This window comes from Poecilia mexicana, unplaced genomic scaffold, assembly GCF_051168715.1.
Source record: "Poecilia mexicana isolate PSO_F unplaced genomic scaffold, ASM5116871v1 scaffold_2, whole genome shotgun sequence".
In the NCBI taxonomy this organism is placed as follows: domain Eukaryota; kingdom Metazoa; phylum Chordata; class Actinopteri; order Cyprinodontiformes; family Poeciliidae; genus Poecilia; species Poecilia mexicana.
In genome coordinates, this window is record NW_028263371.1 from 20374661 (window position 1) to 20394867 (window position 20207).

The 20207-nt window shown below is 44.8% G+C and overlaps 4 protein-coding genes across 5 annotated transcripts in view; 1 reads left to right on the forward strand and 3 right to left on the reverse strand.

The window, feature by feature from the left end:
- agap1 (ArfGAP with GTPase domain, ankyrin repeat and PH domain 1) overlaps positions 1-2628 on the reverse strand; it is a 60178-nt gene extending 57550 nt beyond the window's left edge. The window contains exon 1 of the mRNA XM_014998174.2: positions 1612-2628. Within this exon, the coding sequence (XP_014853660.1) occupies positions 1612-1774 (163 nt within the window). The 5' untranslated portion in view covers positions 1775-2628. The remainder of the gene's footprint in view (positions 1-1611) is intronic.
- A 1350-nt stretch (positions 2629-3978) lies between these two features.
- On the reverse strand, positions 3979-7099 carry LOC106924466 (fas apoptotic inhibitory molecule 1-like). Its single transcript, XM_014998177.2, has 4 exons — positions 6456-7099; positions 5176-5404; positions 5054-5103; positions 3979-4292 (listed from the first exon to the last, which is right to left on the reverse strand). Exons 1-4 carry the CDS (start codon positions 6570-6572, stop codon positions 4143-4145), a joined length of 546 nt encoding a protein of 181 aa, XP_014853663.2. The 5' UTR covers positions 6573-7099; the 3' UTR covers positions 3979-4142.
- Positions 7100-7240: 141 nt separating this feature from the next.
- On the reverse strand, positions 7241-10560 carry LOC106924464 (ras-related protein O-RAL-like). 2 transcript variants are annotated; one of them, XM_014998175.2, is made up of 5 exons: positions 10407-10560; positions 9354-9574; positions 9077-9285; positions 7699-7873; positions 7241-7625 (listed from the first exon to the last, which is right to left on the reverse strand). In XM_014998175.2, the coding sequence occupies exons 2-5, from the start codon at positions 9465-9467 to the stop codon at positions 7521-7523; spliced, it is 603 nt and encodes a 200-aa protein (XP_014853661.1). In that variant the 5' UTR covers positions 9468-9574; positions 10407-10560; the 3' UTR covers positions 7241-7520. The 2 variants fall into 2 exon arrangements, with proteins under 2 accessions (XP_014853661.1, XP_014853662.1); XM_014998176.2 differs by lacking the exon at positions 10407-10560 and adding an exon at positions 9857-10115.
- A 1852-nt stretch (positions 10561-12412) lies between these two features.
- Positions 12413-19513, forward strand: LOC106924467 (inhibin subunit beta B). The gene is made up of 2 exons (XM_014998178.2): positions 12413-13119; positions 16126-19513. The coding sequence occupies exons 1-2, from the start codon at positions 12714-12716 to the stop codon at positions 16908-16910; spliced, it is 1191 nt and encodes a 396-aa protein (XP_014853664.2). The 5' UTR covers positions 12413-12713; the 3' UTR covers positions 16911-19513.
- The last annotated feature ends 694 nt before the right edge of the window (positions 19514-20207 follow it).

Here is a 20207-nt window from a genome sequence, read left to right on the forward strand (position 1 = left end):
TAATCCCATCAGAATCCACTGAGCGCGCTCAGTACTCTCCGGCCTGGCGGTGACTCATCATCATCATCATCAGCAGCAGCAGCATCTTCCTCTCCTCTGGAGGACAGACGCTCTGATGTTACATAACGGCCTGAAGCAGCTTTACAGCCGCTCAGGTTACACAACCAGGACCGGAACCAGAACCAGACCAAAACCGGACCGGATCAGACTGCAGAACTGGAACTGAAATGAAAAAACTCAAACCATTACAAAGATTTAGGGAGCTCTGCTCTGGAGCCCCTCGTTGCCATGGTGATTCCCTCCTTTCCCAGGGCCTAAGGTCAAACTCACAGATATTTATCTGGATCCACAGTGAGATTTGAACAGAACCTTCAGGTCCAGCTGCTAAAGAATTGTTCATCTGATGAGTTCAAGTCCGTCTAATGCTAAACGCTCTGATAATGCTAAAGTCAAACGTTCTGCTAATAATACATGATATGCTAATGCGAAGCGCTACACTAAAGCTAAGCGCCCTGCTAATGCTAAACACTGTTGGTTTAACACCAACATTATGGGTTTAAACCTGAACCAGGTGAAAAGCTGCATTTATGTTAGGACTGATTTTAGTCGTCATAGTTACATAAGGAACCGGTTCTGGTTGTTTCCAGCAGAACCTGGCAGCACCGCAGTGTGTGTTTAAGCAGAACCTCAGCCGGGTTCTAGTTCTTTATGTTGCTTCAGAAACAGAAACCTGAGATCCAGGCTGACAGAGGAAACAAAGGCTGACGGTGAACAAACAGCAGCCGGGCCAACTGGGTCACACGGCCCGGCAGAACAAAGGTCTGCTCAGCTGCTGCGTCCTCTCTGGACCCGGTTCTGAACAGGAAGGGCCCGCTTCAGGATGGATGGACCAGCACACAACAATGAAGGTTCCTGTGAGGTTCTGGAGGAAGCAGCAGCTGCAGCCGGGCTTCAGCCTGGACCAGGCCTGCAGAACCAACCGGACCTGCAAAACCAACTGGACCTGCAGAACCAAACGGGCCTGTAGAACCAAACGGGTTTGCAGAACCAACCGGACCTGCAGAACCAACCGGGTCTACAGAACCAACTGGGCCTCAGCTCAAATTAAACTGGTCATTATCTTCTGGCCCGCAGCATCACAGTCTGCCAAACAAGTCAATGCAAAATAACATGATGTTTTATAGAACTATTGTGATAACGATAAAAAGTGACGATAAGACAATATTTCTCTCTAGGTCTCACAGTAACCATAGTGACACAACCTGCTCACAGTTACACAACTGAACTGCATTCAACCAGATTGTCAAACTTATTGATTTGTATCGTTACATTAAAATGATATAAAAAAAAATAAAAAATCAATCGAAAACTAACAAAACTAACAATTCCAACAATACTGGAGGTTATAAAATAACGATAAATCACGATAAACGATACGATAACTGTTCAGACCAGAACGGAGGGCCTCAGGGATCTGGGCCGGGTCAAGCATGTTCAGAACCAACTCAGAGCAATAACACACACACACACACACACCTGCGCGGCTCTCAGCACCAGGATGTGCAGCAGCCCGGCGGGCCTGCAGAACCTGCATCTTTCTCTCGGTCCTACCTTCGATGGCGATGACGTGCTCCCGGATCTGGTTCTGCAGCAGCGGCTCCTCCACCCGCTCCAGCAGCTCGTAGATGGAGTAGATGTTCGGGTGCACCGACTCGAACCTCTGGATCTCGGACCGGATAGCGGCCGAGTTGGCCAGATGCAGCTGGTAGTTCATCCTGACGGTGGAGACGCGGCTCCAGGAACGACTTCAGGCTTTCTGGGAACAACTGTAACAATAATCCCGGAGAAATAATCCCGGATTCTGCTCTACATCCCGGGGAGGAGATCCGGGATTCCTCCAGCGGCGGGGGCCAGATGGCAGCTACAGTCCGGGGAAGGCTGCTTGTCCCCGGGGCTCCCCGCTTCCCTGCTCCGCTGCGGTGACAGATGTGCGGGAGGCGGCGGAGCTCCGCTGCCCCATATCCTTCCAGGCAGGGCTGGATTACCGGGCCGCTGGGAGTCCTGCAGCCGGATTAAACGGAGCTTCCAGCGGAACTTTGAGTCATAACTGACCGAAGGAGGAGGATGACAAACGGCCTGGTGGATGCTAGCTGGCTAAAGCTAACTAGCTGTAGCTCCCAGCAGCCGGGGGGAAAACTGGGAAAAGTCGCCGAATTCCAGGGGTGAGAGTCGGCCTCACATCAGGCCAGAATGCGGGGTTTAACCGCAGACAACATGCGGGAAAATAGCCGCGGGTCGGGGCTCGGTAATCAGTCTGCGGGGCTAGTTTGGATCCCTGCTCCTTGTTTTGTCTCCCTGCTGGTAAAAAGATCCGGATAACCTCCCCGATTCGGCTGGAAACTCAGCGGAGGGAGCCAACAGGAGGTACCGGGTGACCCAGGACGACGGAACCGGGTCAAAACGTCAGGTATGTCCCGCAACCAGAACCCAAACACCGCTCCTGTCCCGCTCCTTCTGCGCGGTGAGCTCAGTCCTGGATACACCGAAGATCCCAGCCGGGATTTCCTCCAGGACCATCAACCACACACCACCAAATAAAGACGTTCGGTTTAACCTTTCAAAATAAAACAGCTTAGTTTAACTTCCAGCTTCACTGTCTAACACGTTTATTTTAACTTGTTTATCCTAATTAATTTCCGGTAATTTCAGGGAAAATCAACTGTGTTTGTTTGTGTTTTATTAATTTAGTTTTTTCTAATTAAATCAATACAATAAAATTTCATTTCAGTTCCATTAAACTGGAATCAACCCAGTTTCCTGTAGCTACAAGCAGGGGTGAAAGTAGGCAGATACGGTCGGGTACTGCCCCTAAAAGATTTAGCGGGGGTACGCGGTACCTGCAAGACAGGGGAGCGGAGTCTGCTGTAAAGAATCAATGGGTTCACTGTGCAGTGAGTGCATCACTAATCAACCGTGACTGATTAGTTTTTAAAGAACAATCTAAAACATGACTTAATCAGTTAATAAATAGCTTTATTCCCATTTCACATTGTTTCTGAACTGTTCGTGCTTTGAGCAGCGGTGCAATATGTCGATCGCGGAAGGTTTTGAGTCGATCTCGGAATTAAATGACAAACTGAACGACGCCAGGACGCTGAGACCAGCATGTCATCCTCTGATTGGCTTAAAACGTTCGTAACTTTATTAAACAACAATAACAACAACAAATAAATAAATAAATTAAATTAAATTAAAAAATCAACAAAACGTGTTGATTTTTCAACAAAACCCAACAACAATAATAATCTCAGTGATTATATATATATATATATATATATATATATATATATATATATATATATATATATATATATATATATATATATAATTTTAGGTCATTAAATTCAGTTTTTAGTTCAGCTGGCTTTCAGACAGACCAGACCAGTTTAACTCAACACAAACTGTTTAACCCCTTCAGTTTAATTCAGGTTAAATTAGTAATATTTCTGTTCAGCTGAAATCAACTCAGTTTGTTTGAATCAGTTTCAATTTAATCCAACTTAACTTTAACATATTTTATTTTCAGTTTATTTTGAGTCCGTTTAAAACTAAAACTCAGTCCAGTTTGTTTCCTTCGTGACTTCCATTAATGTGTTCAGTTTGTTTAATTTTGGTTTAATGAAGTCAAACTTTATATTCTGTAACCCACCTTAACTCCATATAAACTAACATTAATATGTTAGTTACTTTATTGACGAGTTATTATTTTCACCTAACAGATAAAGAGTAAAGCAACATCTGTTTTTACTTACATTCAGAAATTAGAAAACTAAATCTGTATTGAGCTTTTATTTTGAAGGTCAGACCAGTCGTGTTCCGGTTTTCCCGCCGTTCTGCTGAACAGCTGCATTCAGACAGATGGAGACTGCGCAAAGATTACCTCTGCCATAACAACCAGCCATTAACAACCTTTCAAAATAAAATCCCATCAGAGGAGATACAGCTTTATTTGTTAAGAGTCAGAAAAGAAAAACAAGTCCCACATCTGTGAGGCCATCCCACAGCGCCCCCTGCTGGTTCTGTCTGAACCTCTGGTCCAGCTCTACTGGTCCTGGTTCAGCTCCACTGGTTCTGGTCCGGCGCTACTGGGACGAAGCAGGAACCTTGAGTCCGTCCAGCAGCAGGCTGTGGTCAATGCCGTTCTTCTTCTTGCCTCCACTTGTGGCCTTGATGCAGCAGGCGTGTTCTCCCACCGTGAAGTGAGTCTCTGTGCCGTCGTCCACAAACTCTCCCTGTGGACAGGAAGACAGGAGGACAAGAGGACAGGAGGAGGACAGGAGGACATGCAGGAGACACATGGGACAGCAGGAAAAATTCTTATTCATAATTTAATTGGACAAAAATTACATCTAAAATAGAATAGAATATACTTTGTTGATCCCCAAAGGGAAATTGCTTAAAAAAAAAAATTTACAAATAATTTAATAAAATAAATTATTCTAAACTTAAAATGCTTATAAAAAGTACTAATTAAAACGTACAAGTGAAATGAATATTAAATATGTAGGTACGGAAAAATAAAAAAGCTAAATAATAAAATAAAGAAAATTAAAATAAATTACTTAAGTTTAACTTCAGAAAATTAAAACCCACATTAAATAAATATATTAATTTAGTGATTTAATTAACTACATGTATTATATTGAAATAAAAGCCAACATTAAATAAATAACAATATCATGACCAGCCCTGACCATCCTCTTCATCAGACTGTCCTGGGAAAACAGAGCGTCTTCAGTCAGAGGCTTCTTCAGGTTCGTTGTAACACAGACTGCTACAGGAGCTCTTTCCTGCCAACAGTCTCTACAATAACAGCATTTAATTTCCCTTTGGGATCAGTAAAGTGTTTCTGAATTTTAATTAAATAACTAAATAAACACTTTAAATTATTTTTAAAAAGTCACATTAGATAAAAAAGTAAAGGATTAATTCAGTGGACGCTTCTGCTGTTGGCCTCATGGTGGCACTTTGGTTCTGGTGGGATGTTTCTCACCGTTGTCTCCACTTTCTGCCCGTTGCACCAAACATCCATGGTGTCCTTCTCTGTTGGACACAACACAGTCAGTCAGGACCGGTCAGTGTTCAGATTGACCTCTGACCCCTCTGTGCACTCACCCAGGACGACCCTGCAGTCTGCTCCATCCACCTGGACCACCCAAGTCTTGGTGGTCTTGGCTCTGTGGTCGATGAACTTCTGCAGGCTTTTCCCGCCGACATTCAGCGAGTATTCATAGGCGAAGCCGCCGACGGCCTCGATGTTGATGGTGGCCTTGGTGTCGGCGCTGCCCAGTGAGAACGTCTCCTTCCCAACCAGCTTGAACATCCAGTCCTTCCTGATCACCTCCTGCACAGCAAACCACCCCATTCATCCACTCACCACAACCAAGGAAACGCTGCAGAAAACCTGACTGACTACAGGCTCCTTAAAGGGATGGTACAATTTAAGGGATAGTACGGAAACCGTAGCCAAGACAAACGCAGACCAGCCAGCCAAAGGGTCCGCTGTCCCACACAAGGACGAACGCCACACTGCTCCTCTTAACCTGAGGTTCACCAACCAGTTTGAGTCTCCACTCCAACATCCTGGACTGAACTCGCCTGAAGATCCTCCATTGATCCTCACAGACATGGACAACCACCCTGACCTGCCACGCCAGAGGACCGGTCCTCCATTCAGGAGACATGTCAACCAAACAGTCCAACAATGTCCAGAACCTTTAGCTCCATGGATCCTACCTCAGTCCCCCCTGCTAGCAGGTTTTACTTTAGCTCTGTCTCCTAAACATAGAACTAGGTCAAACAGATCCTCAAAGTGCTCCTTCAACCATCCAACATTACCCTGAGACCAGGTCTTCAGTGTTCCCCGTTTCACCTGTTGGGTTTTCCAGGACTTCCACGGCTCCAGTACTTGTTTACTGGTTTCCTACTCCAAACAAACCCTAAAAGCCTCGTTCTTCAGGTTACAGCTTCTATCACCGCTGGTCTCTACTGGACCTTCAGTCTGCCACCATGACATCTGGAAGCAACATCTACACAGGAAGCCCAGATGGCCCAATCAGAAGACGTGGGAAGTTCTCCTGGAGGTTATCTCAACATGGACTGATTCAGAAACTTGAACCAGAACCTCAGTAGTAATAATAACCGAATCCTGTTGGGTTTTCAGTCGATGGACGGATGTTTCCATCATTAAACCTTCACCAGAACCTCATTGAACACCTAGAAACCCAGTTCTGATGGGTTTATTGCTTCTGCTTCAGTTTGGACTCATTGACCAAACTAGGCAGTTTAAAACCCAGGAACTGACCTCACCCTGACGTCACGCTGAGCCCTATCTGGTCCCAATTCTGGTGCTGTCCGTCCTGTCAGTGAAATCAGAATCAGCTCTCAGACCTCACCGTCCCGTTGACATAGACGACCCGTTTCCCCGTGGTGGTGCCGTGATCGAACTCGACCCGGTAGACGCCGTCGCTCAGAGCCACGTCCCACACGGCCACCGCGTCTCCACACGGCATCCTGGACTCCTGGGCCGAGCCCGGACCGGTTCTGAGGAGCTGCGAGGCGGAGGAAGCGGGTCCTGCCGCCTCAGCAAGAGTGTGATTACAGTAAGAGGCTTAGAGGAGGACGACCTGGGGATGTGTGTCACCGTCAACGGGACGGTTCTCCTCCGAACCGCCGGCTTTCAGCCTCATTAGGCGGCCTGAGCCTGAAGCCGGACCCGAAACCAGCAGCGAAACTGGAGCAGCTGCCATAAAACTGGAGCCGAGAGCATTTCTGCCCCATTCAGCCGTTAACACCGAGCACACACCGCCACCTGGTGGCCAGAACCAGACCTGCTGCTGTTCCTCAGCCAGTCATTTAAACTGCTTCACCTTTATAAAAGATTTAAAACCAAATACTGTAAATTTTATTAATTCCACTCCAGACCAAAAATCTTCAACATGATCTTTAAGTTTGGACACTTTTTTTTAAGGCTAATAATTTATCTCGTCTTTTACATAATTTAATATATGTATTAAATGGTTTTTATCATTTAATCTACATAAAATCTATTTTTATATTTCAAATTTCTTTATTCTTTAGATTAAATATGTACATCTTCTCTTGCTGAATATTAACATTTATTTTTAGTATTTTACAGTGTAAATATTCTGTTTTTGAAGTGAAATTAAAGAGAAAAGCATTTTTCTAACAGAACTTGATTTAATCAGATATAAACAATAATGAGTGTTGGTGCAGAATAACAATAATAACAATAATAATATTCCTATTTCCCAGAGAAGCTTGAAGCCGAGTTCCCTTAGAGTCTGGTTCTGTGGCATGATTACAGAGTTTAACACGAAGCTTGATTGGAGATGGGGTCAGAGGCCACCCAGGGTGCAGACGAGTGTTTCAGAGCCTCAGGAATGTGAGCAGAGATAAATAAGAGCCGAGCGCTGCGGTCTGAGCGCGCTCAGTTCCACCTAGAGAACGCAGCAGCGGCGCTTCTTCCTGCCGCCGCTCGGCCCGTTCTCTTTGCTCTCCGCCATTTTCTTCTTACGGACTTCCCTCATGAGGTCGAAGAACACCTGCAGGGGGAGGGCAAAGGTCAGGCAGGTGGAGGGACAAAGGTCAGAGGTCGTCCTCCACCACAGCGCTCACCTTGTCCACGTTGGCTCTGGTCTTGGCCGACGTCTCCACGTACGGGACGCCCCAGCCGGACGCCTTGGCTGTGGCGTCGTCCACGCTCACCTGGCGCCGGTCCTCCAGGTCCGACTTGTTCCCGACCACCAGCAGCGGGATCGCCTCCTCCTCCTTCACCCGGACGATCTGCTCCCTGCAACCAGCATGGACACACGGTCTAGTTAAAGCCCGCAAACAGGGAGAAGAAACTGGTTTCTGTCAGAGCACAGCGCTGCTTCTGATTGGCTACCAGTTAAATTTATTAATCTGTTTTGATCGTTAATCTGGAAATGAAACAGTTTGACCAGAAAAAGACTGGAGCAGCTGAAAGAGCTGAGGAGATCAATATGAAATGTTAGATATTTTATCATCAAAAGGAGGATTATGGTGTAAATTTGTCCCTGTTAATATGTTTAAAATCAGATTTTGAAGTCATGATGACGATGCATAATGAGGAAGTTATGAACCAAACAGAACAGCCGCTGTCGGTTTTTAACGGTTAGCTGATTAAATCATTAACAGTAAATCAGCTGGAGGGAGCGCTAGCCAAACGTTAGCGATGACTAAAGCGGCTGGAGGCAGTCTGAAGGGGAAACGTATGGAGGACACATCCTGCCAAAACTAACAATAAAAATAAAAATGAATAAATGGCTTCATAAATAATAAAATCAAATAATTAAAACTTTTCAAATTTCATTAATTATCCATTGTGAATTAATTATTTTCAACAGTTTTAATTTATCACATTATCATAACGTGGCTTCATTAGATTTCTTTATATTTAATATTGATTTCATATTCTCCATGTAGTCATTATGTTAATCACACTGAACTTTGTCCATACATATTTCTTTGTTTCCTCATTTCTTTCTCCTGACTTGTTGCAGGAGGTAAAGTTGGCGGGACTTCAGAGTCAGCTTCTCTCCTATTGGTCAACATTAAGCTCCGAGTTGGGGAAGACTTTATATTTTGGTTTTTAGATTAAGTATTTGTCACGTGAATCACTTTATCCAGTCATTTATTGTTTTGATTTTTACTGAGAATCTCGGCAGAATGAGTGTTCCGTAGAACCAGTAGAGAGAAGACAGACATGGCAACCTGTCAGAGAGTTTCAGGTTGTTCCGTCCTGGATATGAAAACTGGACTTTCGGGTTCAGTTTAAGGCCGATGTGATTAAAGTTTTATCGTAAATTCATATCAAACTCAGTTAGCCGGAAATTTGCCATTTCATCTTTAGACAAAACAAACAATTAGAATCGATCTGTCGGGGTTAAACGGAGCCGAGTGAGACGCTCCTATCCGCTTTGGCTCTGGTACCAGACCCATACCCCTGCGTTACCACAGTGACGGGTCAGACCTGAACTCGGTTATGGCGGTGAAGGACTCCTGCTCAGTGATGGAGAAGACGAGCAGGAAGCCCTCGCCGCAGCGGAAGTAGTTGTCCCTGATGGCGGCGTAATCCTCCTGCCCCGCCGTGTCCAGGATGTCGATCTGAACCTCCTCCCCGTCCAGAACCACCTTCTTCCTGTAGCTGTCTGCCTTGGTGGGCTCATAGTCCTCCACGAACTGCGACAGAGCGGACAGTTGGCTCACAGAAGCCAGAGGCATTATGGGAAATGTAGTGAGAGGCTCACCTCGTCGTACATGAACTGCAGTGTGAGCGCCGACTTCCCCACACCACCGCTGCCCACCATGATGACCTTGTGGAGGGTCAGCGAGTTCTGACCCTTATTCTTACCGGAGGACATGGTTCCGGTCCGGTCGGTCCAGTTGGGACGGAATCAGAACCGGTCCTGACACCAAACCAGGACTCAGCTTCTCTGGAAGCTGATTGGCTCAAACCAAACGACACTTCCTGCACAGAAACACAAGCAGTCAGACACCAACAGCACCGGGCCGGGTCGAGGACGTTCTACTGGAACCTGGAACAGGAAGAGGTCCATCAAAACCTCCCAGGTCAAAGTTCATCGGGTACTGCCTCCAGTCAGAGCGCTGGGCACCAAGTTTCTCTGTTCTGGTGTCATCAGAACCAGTTCCACTAGTTCTGGAGCCGTGGTTCTGATCCAGACTGATTCTGAAAAATCAGCCCCACTTTACTTCCCCCCCGGTGTCCTGACAGAACCTGGCCAACAGTTACCTGCTCCTGGCTGGACTTCCTGCAGTAGAAACGTGCTTCCCAGTCCCAGTCGAGGTTCTGGAGCCGTGGTTCAGATCCAGTCTCAGCCTGGGCCCCAGAGCTGCTGTGGAATGAGCCACTTGACCTTATCAGTGGTGTCAGTGAGGGGCGACCCAAACCAGCCTGACCAGAACCAGTCCAACCAGAACCGGCTCAGCTGTGACCCGGAACGTCCAGTGATCAGAATCAGGAACTGTCGGCGTCGACATTCAGCTTCCTCTGAGCCAGCAGCTGGAAACCAGTTTCTAAACATTCTGCTGCACATTCCCGCCTTCAAAGGCAACGGCGCCTCTGATTGGCTCAGGCTACCAGCAGAACTCCCCTCCGGAGGCTCCTATTGGCTGCTTCCCCCGTCACTCTGAACGTTGAGTTTGCTAGCCAGTTAGGCAGCAACAGATAACGCTTCTCTGCTCAGGGTACTTGAGTTAAAATAGACCGTTAAACGGTTCTTTCTGCAGTACCGAGAGCCCAACAGTGACCGAAAGAACCCGGAGAAACTCCGGTGACTCACCCGCTGCCGTGTTTCCCCGCCGTCCTCCCAGAAATCCGTCTCAGAAAACTTTTACAAGTTGATCATCAGACTGAGCGCCCCACCTTTACCCGGACCTACACGGATCGTCTATATCCGCGAAGATGAGTCCTCGGACCAAGAACCTGTCTGAGACAGGGATTCTGACCGCCTCTGGTTACTATAGGAACAAACAAAAAGTCTAATAGACTCGAGTTAAACAAATATTATTCTTATTGTTGCTTAAACCACAAAGACACGAAAGAACGCAGAGGCAACTTAGTTACATGACTTACAACAGAATTAAAAGTGTAGTGAGACATCTTACTTTCTGTCTTTTCTCTGATAGGTACAGATAACATTAACAGGAAGTGATGTCACGGAGTTCCCTTTTGTTGAAGTTATTTATACCACATAAAACTACGAAAAAAATCATAATAAAATACAATAAACATACGAAAAGTAAATTCAAATGCAATAAAGTAAAGCAAAAATGTATTTAATAAAAACGTATTAATTCAGATAAATGAAATATGAACTTCAAATTTTATTCTGCTTATATTTTAAAAAGCATGAATGAATTTTCAAAAAAGAAAGAAAATACAAAACGTACATATGAAGTAAAATGAATTTGAAATTAAATTAAGTTAAATTAACATGATTATGTTAAATAAAAAAACCCTTAAAAGCAACAAAAGCAATAAAATAACGTAATACAAAAATTAAATGAAAATAAAAACATAAAAATTTCACAGAAAAACCTAAATTGAATTACTTGGTCAAATAAAATTAAATGAGATATATTGAGCTACATAAAATCCTAAAACCTTTCGTTATATTTTATAAATTTTAATTTTAAAGTAAACTGGAACAGAAATAAAATCCATCCGTCCGCTATCTAACAGGATAATCTCTTGTGGAATCGTGAAGGGTAGTGGTTGGATTTAAGCATGCACAGTTAAACTAGGATTCTTTAATGAAATACATTCAGATGTATATATATATATATATATATATATATATATATATATTTTATTTTTTATTTTTTTTACCTTTTTATTATTATTACTGAACCAAAAGTTAATAATGGATCCAGCTGATATTCCCAGATTCCGGTCTGCAATTCCGGGTGACGGACCGAGGATGGCGCCATTTCCTTCCCTGTGGATTCTGAGCGCAGCTTCAATAAACTCACTTTCCTCCACTTGTTCAGTTGCTGCTGCGCATGCCCACTGGCTCCGGCTGAAGCGCCGATAACCCTAGAAGCGTTTGCATGCGGCTCTCTGTTGTAGCAGCAGCATGTGGGAGGTCAGAGGTCAACGCGGCTTCATTTGGTTGACAGGTTTTACTACCAAATATCGGGCTGAGTCCTGGGCTCCCATTGGCTGAAGCTGCCGGCTCGTTTGGATATTTTGACCCAGCAGAACCAGGTTGGGTTTCTGCTTCTACTGCAGAACCAGCTGTAGAACCGGGCCTGGACTGGCTCGGCTGGTCAGCAGCCAATCAGAGCGCCCATCTCATTTTAAAGAAGAATTAAAACCATTTTAATGATTTTAGTCACTTTAGTCTGAAGCTGAAGGTTAACGACCACTAGACACGGTGATGGCAGCATCATGCAGTGGGACGGTCCAGACTAACAATCAGTCCTCGTCCCTCTGAACTCTATCACAGAGGGGCTTAGTCAAAGTCCAAGGGGTGTAGAAAAAGAACAAATCTACTCCGCACTTTCGAGATATTTTTGTAATTAATGTTGTTAAACCACGTGGTTTGTAAATGTAACTCCCAGCATGATGCTGCCACCATCAACATCCGGGCAGTTTGTGGTTCGAACCTGAAAACTTTGATCCGCCGCTCTGAAACCAGAGGCGCTCTCTCTACCTCTTTCTCTCCCTCTCTTTCTCTCTCTCCCTCCTGATTGGCCCCGCCCCCCACCGGTCCTCCCCCCCGCCCTCCCTGCTGTATATAAAAGTTTGTGGCTCGTGGACTCTCCAGTTTTACGCACGCCAGGATGGAAACGCTCCTGTGCGCGCTGCTCCCCGCTGTTCCAGCTGCTCCCGTTGGTGCTCCTCTCCTCAGCGGCAGACCGCAGCTCCCCCGCTAGAGGCGGCTCCCCGGTTCTGGTTCTGGTTGTGGACTGGAAGGATGCTGCGGCGGGACGCAGCTCCGCTCCCTGACAGGAACCAGCTGGAGGCGGGTTCGGGCTGAGTCCAGAGCCAGACGCAGAGCGGCTCCAGTTTCCGTCCGGCTTCGGAGGATCGTGGAGGATGTAACTGAAGCTGAGGACTCTTTCCGGTTCCACTAACTCACAAAATGACGCGCTGTCTCCTCCGACTGGCTCTGCTCGCGGCGTGCGTCCTTCTCTCCGCCCGCGGAGCCGCCGCGCCCGACGCCGAGGCGGCGACTGGGGCCGGGGCGCACCCCGAGTCCTGCGCGTCCTGCGCCGCCTCCGCCCGGCTGGAGGAGCCGGAGCCCGGCCGCGTGGACGGGGACTTCCTGGAGGCGGTGAAGAGGCACATCCTGAGCCGGCTGCAGCTGCGGGAGCGGCCCAACATCACGCACCCGGTGCCGCGGGCTGCCATGGTGACGGCGCTGCGCAAACTGCACGCGGGCAAGCTGCGCGAGGACGGCCGGGTGGAGATCCCGAGCCTGGACGGACACCCGATGAGCAACGAGGTGCTGGAGGAGAGCTCCGAGATCATCAGCTTCGCAGAGAAAGGTCAGCAGGACGGCAGGGGCAGCATCATGGCGGTGGCAGCGTCATGCTGAGGGTCAGAGCGGCAGCATCATGCTGAGGGTCAGAGCGGCAGCATCATGCTGAGGGGTTGCTGCTCAATCCGCTTCCATAAGTTTTTCTCCTGAAATTCCTGAATGAAGTTGACAGGAAAACATAACTTCCGGTCCGTTGCCATGGAGACGTCAGTTGGAGAAACTTCTGGGTTTGTCAGAAATTTCTTCTGGTTTCATCTTCAGCAGATTCAGGTTTGAAAGTTACAGAAATAAAATTTTTAAAACAATCTACACATTGAACTGCTGGACATCAGTCCATCATTTTCTGATATTTGACCTTTTGAATGTTAGTTTTAGATGGTAATCACTGGATTTAATCTGATTATTTTTAAAATATAAAGTTTTTTAAAGTCATAAATCTGTTAAAGGACCAAAGGAAACATTTCTAGCCTCCTGTAAAGGGTCCAAACTGTGGCTCGGGGGCCATTTGTGGCTCTCAGAATGATTTTGGATGGCCCATTATTACAGTTCAAGAAAAGACTAAATTTGATGTTTTGACTGATGCCAGGATGTTAAAAATGATAAAATTAAAATCTGAACATGGAAAATGCAAAACAAAGTTTAAATATGATGTAATAAATAAAGACCAAAAACATCCAGAAGTTTTTACTAAAGCTTAAGACTTCATCAACTTCAGCTACAACCTGCTCTGAAAAGTCAAAAATAAAACATCTAGAAAATTTGAAATGTACAATATGATTTGTTTTTTTTAATAAGTTAAATCTGTAAAATCCTTTATTTAAACTAAATTAAACATCTACAGAAATCTGATTTATTATTTCATTAAAACATTGTGAATCGAGTTTATTTCTTATTTAGCAGAAAAAAAATACTAAAAAGATGTTTCTACTTGATTTATTTATTTAAAGGTAAAAGTAAAACACATGTTTTTGCAATTATATTTAAATAGAAAAATAGTAAAAAGTTTCTTCATAATTGAGTTTTGAGTTAATTGTGTAAAAATAAACAGTTTTTATTTAATTACAACTAAAATGAAAAATACAAAAAATGTTTTAAGTTGAGAGTAAATTGTTTATTTAGCAGATTAAAACGAATAAAAGTTTGCAATTATAAAAAATAGTAAAATTTATGTTTTGAGTTTGTTCTGCATTCATAAGGTAAAAATGAAAAAAATAAAAATACTAAAACTTTTTAGCTGGATTTTGAATTCATTGTGAATTTAGCAGGTAAATATATAAAATAAAAGTTTTTGCAGTTTTAATCAAAAACAAAACTAATATTTTTCAGTTCGTTTATTTTGCCAGTAAAAATAATAAAAAAAAGTTTTGTAGTTATAAACAAAATGATTTTTTTCAAAATTGTGTTTTTAGTTGAGTTATTTATTTATCCAGTAAAAATAAAAGAAATAAAATAGATTTTAGAATTATTATCTAAAATATTAACGTTGTGGCCCTCAGAGGTTCTTCAACGTGCCACTTTTGGCCCCAACGGCCCATGTTGCTGCAGCAACATGTTGCTGAGACAGTAAGACGTTCTGGAAGGTTGTCAACCTGAGGAGGTTCGGCCCGGTTCTGCTGCAGATGGAGCGGTTCTGGTCCAGGTTAGGGAATCAGTCAATGAATCAATCAATCAATCAATGTTTGGTTTACAGAGTTTGGCAGGGAGGATCAGATGACGTTTTTCTGAGGTTTCACTGTGAAACGTCGACCCTACATGACCTTTGACCTCCTCAGGCAGAGATATGCACTGTAAAAATATTAACAAGTATTTTGATTTCTACTGAAAATATCTTAGTGCACTTTAAATAAGGAACTTTTCAGCAAGATGTAGCTGCTTGTTTTAACTAAATAATTCCTTAATATGGATTTTGAAGTTTGAATTCTCCTCCCAGGTTATTATTATGACTTTAACATTTTTCCATGAGTGAAATAATCTTCCAGTGGAACTAAAACTTTATCGTTATTAAGTCATTAGAGTTAAATCAAGCTGCTGTATTTTGCTGTAAAAGTTTTAAGTTTTTCCTCCTGAAATAAAACAAACTATTTGCAGTAGAAACGGACAAAAACACTTGGTTAGATTTAGTGTTTTTACAGTGTAAACCAGCTGATTTTAATGGGGTCTAAGCTGTTCTATATCTGTAGGGTTGTTCTGTCAGAAGGTTTCATGTCCCCACAGCATAATGCTTCCACCACCATGTCCCACCCTATTCAGGATCAGCTGAATCCAAACTAAACCTGAAGTTTTACCAGAGAAAACCAAACTGGCTGTTTAGTAAATCTCTTATTGACATTCAGGATTCTCCAAGTAGCAAGCCGTTTATCGTCTTTTAAACTCAAGAAACATACAGGAACAAAATAAAACAGAAGAAAACAAAATATAAACATAAATAAATATCTCAGCACAGAACATGGAAATTATATCAAAATATTAAACTGGTGCTCAGGGTTGCTGTCTGTTAGGGGCAGAGATAGTCTGAATCGTAGTTAGCACTTTAGCTTCAGCTAAACACCGTGTTGGTATAGTGCTTTAGCATTAGCTTTAGCTAAACATTGTGTTGGTGTAACAACTTAGCATTAACTTCAGCTAAACAGCATCTTGGTACAGCGCTTTAGCGTTAGCTTCCATTAAACACTATGTTGGTATAGCGCTTTAGCATTAGACTAACTGTTCTGTCTATTGTTTCAGAGTGCAGCTAGCTTTGTAGCCATCAGTTCCCACCACTGGTCTGATGCTGGGATCCAGTAAAGCCTTTAGTTTCCCATCATGCATCAATCAGTACAGCCGTCAGTAATCGCCATGTTTCATCTATCACCAGTTCCGTGTTCTTGTTTCTCTCTTTGGTTCTGACCCGTGTTGTTCTTGTTTCTCTCCTCGGTTCTGACCCGTGTTGTTCTCGTTTCTCTCCTCGGTTCTGACCCGTGTTGTTCTTGTTTCTCTCCTCGGTTCTAACCCGTGTTGTTCTTGTTCTCCTCAGATGACCTGGTCACCTCCAAGTCCAGCCTGTTCTTCCTGATCTCCAATGAGGGGAACCAGAACCTCCAGGTGACCCAGGCCACCCTCTGGCTGTACTTCAAGCTGCTGCCGCCGGCAGCCGGAGCCGAGGTGCGCGGGAAGCGGAAGGTGACGGTGAAGGTGTACTACCAGGAACCGGGCCTGGGCAGCCGGTGGAACCTGGTGGAGAAGCGGGTGGAGCTGAGGCGCAGCGGCTGGCACACCTTTTCGCTGACGGACGCCGTGCGGCTGGTGTTCGAGCGGAGCGGCGACCGGCGGCAGAACCTGGACGTCCGCTGCGAAGGCTGCGAGGTGGAGGGCGTGGCGCCGGTGCTGATGAACCCGAAGGACGAAGCCCACCGGCCCTTCCTGGTGGTGCGGGCGCGGCAGGCTGACGGGAAGCACCGCATCCGGAAGCGCGGCCTGGAGTGCGACGGCAGCAGCAGCCTGTGCTGCCGCCAGCAGTTCTACATCGACTTCCGGCTCATCGGCTGGAACGACTGGATCATCGCGCCATCGGGGTACTTTGGGAACTACTGCGAGGGGAACTGCCCCGCCTACATGGCGGGCGTCCCCGGCTCGGCCTCGTCTTTCCACACGGCCGTGGTGAACCAGTACCGCATGAGGGGCATGAGCCCCGGTTCCATGAACTCCTGCTGCATCCCCACCAAGCTCAGCACCATGTCCATGCTCTACTTCGACGACGAGTACAACATCGTGAAGCGGGACGTTCCCAACATGATCGTGGACGAATGCGGCTGCGCCTGACTCTACTTCCTGTTTATTTAACGCCACAATGCGGCAGACTAACGACTTTACCGCAAAAATAAATATAAAACAGAATATTTATGAACGTCCTCATCCACACAAATCCACAAACTCGCATGTATGCCTGCACAAAACCTTGTACATATATTTATGTCTGTTGCTATATATTCTGTCCAATCTTCCAAATCTGATCGACTCGGCAAACAATCAGCTCCTCAGTAGAAATCTCCAAGACTGTGAGGATGCCCTGGTTTCTCTCTTACAGCAGTATAATCCAGTTATTTGAGCCTTATTCAAGTCAAATGTTTGTTTTTACATGAAAGCACTGAAGGTACGACTGCCAACCGACAGCACTTCTGGCCTTAAGTTATTCAACTAGGAACTGGACATCTGGGCACCGACCCACAGAATCATCCTCCAAAGACCAACAGGAGTCAGACGGTACACCCAGCCAATGCTTCAACCATTAACTGCTAATATTTGACAATCCAGAGGCTTGTAAGCAGCTAAAAGTTGCCTGAAGCCTTCAAGTCCCATCAACATTGGTGTCAATCGACCTGTTGGCATTGACATGTGACTGAACATCTAGAGTTCCTTGCTGCTGGCTTTGAGTCAGGTGTTCTTGGAGGAAACGACTCTGTGGAAGTTAAAGACACTCAGAACCTGTAAAAATCATCTTTTCTTTGCACTTAGCAACACAAACCAGACGGCTGAGGCCAAACTTTGCTGTTTCACGCTTCATCTCCAGCACTTAGAGCCGAGGGAACTCTGAGCCTCATTAGACGTTGCCATATTCAGTTCAATGCAGCTCTGCACCCCCCAACGCACACATTTTTAAACTCCTGCAGATTGATTTGCCTTTAATGAGCCTGGAGTGGCGCTTCATCACCGGCCAGCCCTTTGAAAGTGCCGCATTAGCTATGCAAAATGTAGAAGGTACCCATAGCCCAACAGCTCCAAACGTCCCACTGATACATGAAACGCGGGCGGTTCAGGCTGGAGGACATCTGGTCGCTCACACACCGACAGTGGTGGCCACATCCTGCTAAAGGCGCAGCTAACTGGTAGCTTAGCGCTTCTGCTAGCTTTGAAAACATTTAGTGCTCTTAGCTTCCCCTAAATTAATTTTTCTGGATAAATTTTAAAGTGCTAATTTAATTGGTTGCTTTTAAGATTTGTTTTTTGATTATTAATAATGCTTAAAGTATTGAGGTTTATATTCATGCTCTAATTTTAAAGTCTGTTTACCCAGAAATCAACATTTCCTCTTAAATTTCTTTTTCCTTCCAATAACTGAAGTCAAAACAAGATGTAAACATTGATATCTAAGGGCAGAAACTTAACATGTTGATTAAAATTAAATTGGTGCTTAAAGGTTTTAATCTTTTAAAGGCAGATATAACTGAAGTTAGCGCTTTAGCATTAGCTTCAGGTAAATACCATGTTGGTGTAGTGCTTTAGTATTAGCTTAACTACTGTTTATGGTTAGTGCAGCTAACTTTCTATAGCTAGTGGTGCCAGAAACAAATGTAAATCAAACTTTAAACCAACAAATTCGTTTATCTAAATCCTGATACGATGTACAAATGACTTTTACTTTTATAAAGTTTCACCAGTTAACTCAAACTCTGCTAAACTGGAAGCTAACCAGTTCAGAAAAAGAATAAAATATGTGAAAAAGTTATTTTCTGACATTAAACGTACAGATTCAGTCACTGGAAAAAGTCGTAACATAAGATTTTGCTGTCGTTGGGATTTTTGTGCTATATTAGTAGAAAAAGAGCCGATATGAAGCAAATCAAAAGGAGGGTTAAAATCAGGCCCTGAGGAACTCCAAAGGGATTCTCAGGGTTTATTTTGGGGTGAAACCAGGTTGTCCTCCGGCCTGCCAGCTCGTGTTTCGGCTCTACTGGACCGCCATCACAGCAGCGGCACATGGAGGCGTTTCAAACACTGACCCAGCTATAAATACAGTTCTACTGGCAACATGGAGGCAGCATCTGAAGATGAAAACCTGGGGCTAACGTCGACCCAGATGTGACGGAGTGGTTTTAAAGCTGCGTCCCTGCGGAGCGCCGCCGCAGCACACTAACACACTTTACGACACAGTTTGAGCGCCCTGTTACTTCCTCGCTCAGGAACACCTGAGCTCCACTTCCTGCTTATCATCCGTCCGGGCCGACGCCCGCCTCGCCCGCCACTTTAGTCGGCCTCTCCCTCAGAGCCACTTGTTGTTAGTATTTGCACTGAGCAGACAGACGCTGCCGGGGTTCGATGAAAAAGCTATTTTTATAGGAGCAAAGTGTTCAGATGTAACTGTGGAACCAAAGAGGCTGTCATGTTTTTGTTAAGAGGCCTAAACACTGTTCAGGGTTCAATCAGTCCATAGATCAAACTCTTTTCTATTTTTTACTTAGACATTAAATATGTCCTATTTTTTCATCAGAGTACTTAAATATTCCTAGTTTGGTTTTTGTTAGCTTGAGTTGTTTAGCCTGAAGCACACGCCATCGACTCCTGTACAGATCATGTAACATATCAGCATCCAGACATCTGGTTCTTTGTAATTGTTGGAAAATAAATTTCTTATTACTTGTAGCAAAGTGTTGTCGTGTTTCAGAAACTCATTTTGTACTGGAAGTATAATCAGGATTATTGGTTCTGGTCAGATATTAAAGTGATGATTTTTATTTAAATCACTATTTGAGAGACAAATGCAACATTTCTACCCAAAAACAAGAACAGAGAGCAAACGTCTGAGAATGTGATGTATATTTTAACTATGTGGAGTGAAATATGATCAGATATGATCAGATATAAACATTCAGACGGAGTGTGTGAAACTGAGTCTTCAGTAAAAACACAATGGCAGCATGAGAACATGAGCTGGACGGCCGCTCCGCGAGGAAGAAGACATCAAAGTTACAATTTTAATTGTTTAACTGAAGTTATTTATGCTAATGTACCGTGGTTAGCACTGCTAGCTTAAACGTTAGCTATGCTAACACGCTACGTTGATTCACAACCAGAACATGAGGTCAGAAATGAAAACACGCCGAGGGCAGAAGAAGAGAGGATCTGCTCCTTCCTCCATGTTTCTTCTGTCAGTTTCAGTCGTTTAAAGAGCCGCACATTTGACATCATGCGTTTTCTTGGTTGCACCACCTGGTGGTTGCTGGTGGAAGTGCAGCCGTGCGGCTCTGTGGTGACGTCAGGCGACACGCGAGCTGTTTGGTCCTGCTGCTCGACGGCGGCAGGTACACAGCAGAGCGCAGGAATGTTAATGATGGCCGCCGC

What these genes read in the sequence shown, in the direction of transcription:
- LOC106924466 (XM_014998177.2), bottom strand. Translation starts at nt 6,572, where the DNA reads ATGCCGTGTGGAGACGCGGTGGCCGTGTGGGACGTGGCTCTGAGCGAC. An exon ending in AGACTGCAGGGTCGTCCTGG is followed by an intron (nt 5,104 to 5,175) that starts GTGAGTGCACAG and finishes TGTGTCCAACAG; the next exon opens with AGAAGGACACCATGGATGTT. An exon ending in GGCAGAAAGTGGAGACAACG is followed by an intron (nt 4,293 to 5,053) that starts GTGAGAAACATC and finishes TCCTGTCCACAG; the next exon opens with GGAGAGTTTGTGGACGACGG.
- LOC106924467 (XM_014998178.2), top strand. Translation starts at nt 12,714, where the DNA reads ATGACGCGCTGTCTCCTCCGACTGGCTCTGCTCGCGGCGTGCGTCCTT. An exon ending in CATCAGCTTCGCAGAGAAAG is followed by an intron (nt 13,120 to 16,125) that starts GTCAGCAGGACG and finishes TGTTCTCCTCAG; the next exon opens with ATGACCTGGTCACCTCCAAG.
- LOC106924464 (XM_014998175.2), bottom strand. Translation starts at nt 9,467, where the DNA reads ATGTCCTCCGGTAAGAATAAGGGTCAGAACTCGCTGACCCTCCACAAG. An exon ending in ACCGCCATAACCGAGTTCAG is followed by an intron (nt 7,874 to 9,076) that starts GTCTGACCCGTC and finishes TGCTGGTTGCAG; the next exon opens with GGAGCAGATCGTCCGGGTGA. An exon ending in CCAGAGCCAACGTGGACAAG is followed by an intron (nt 7,626 to 7,698) that starts GTGAGCGCTGTG and finishes CTCCCCCTGCAG; the next exon opens with GTGTTCTTCGACCTCATGAG.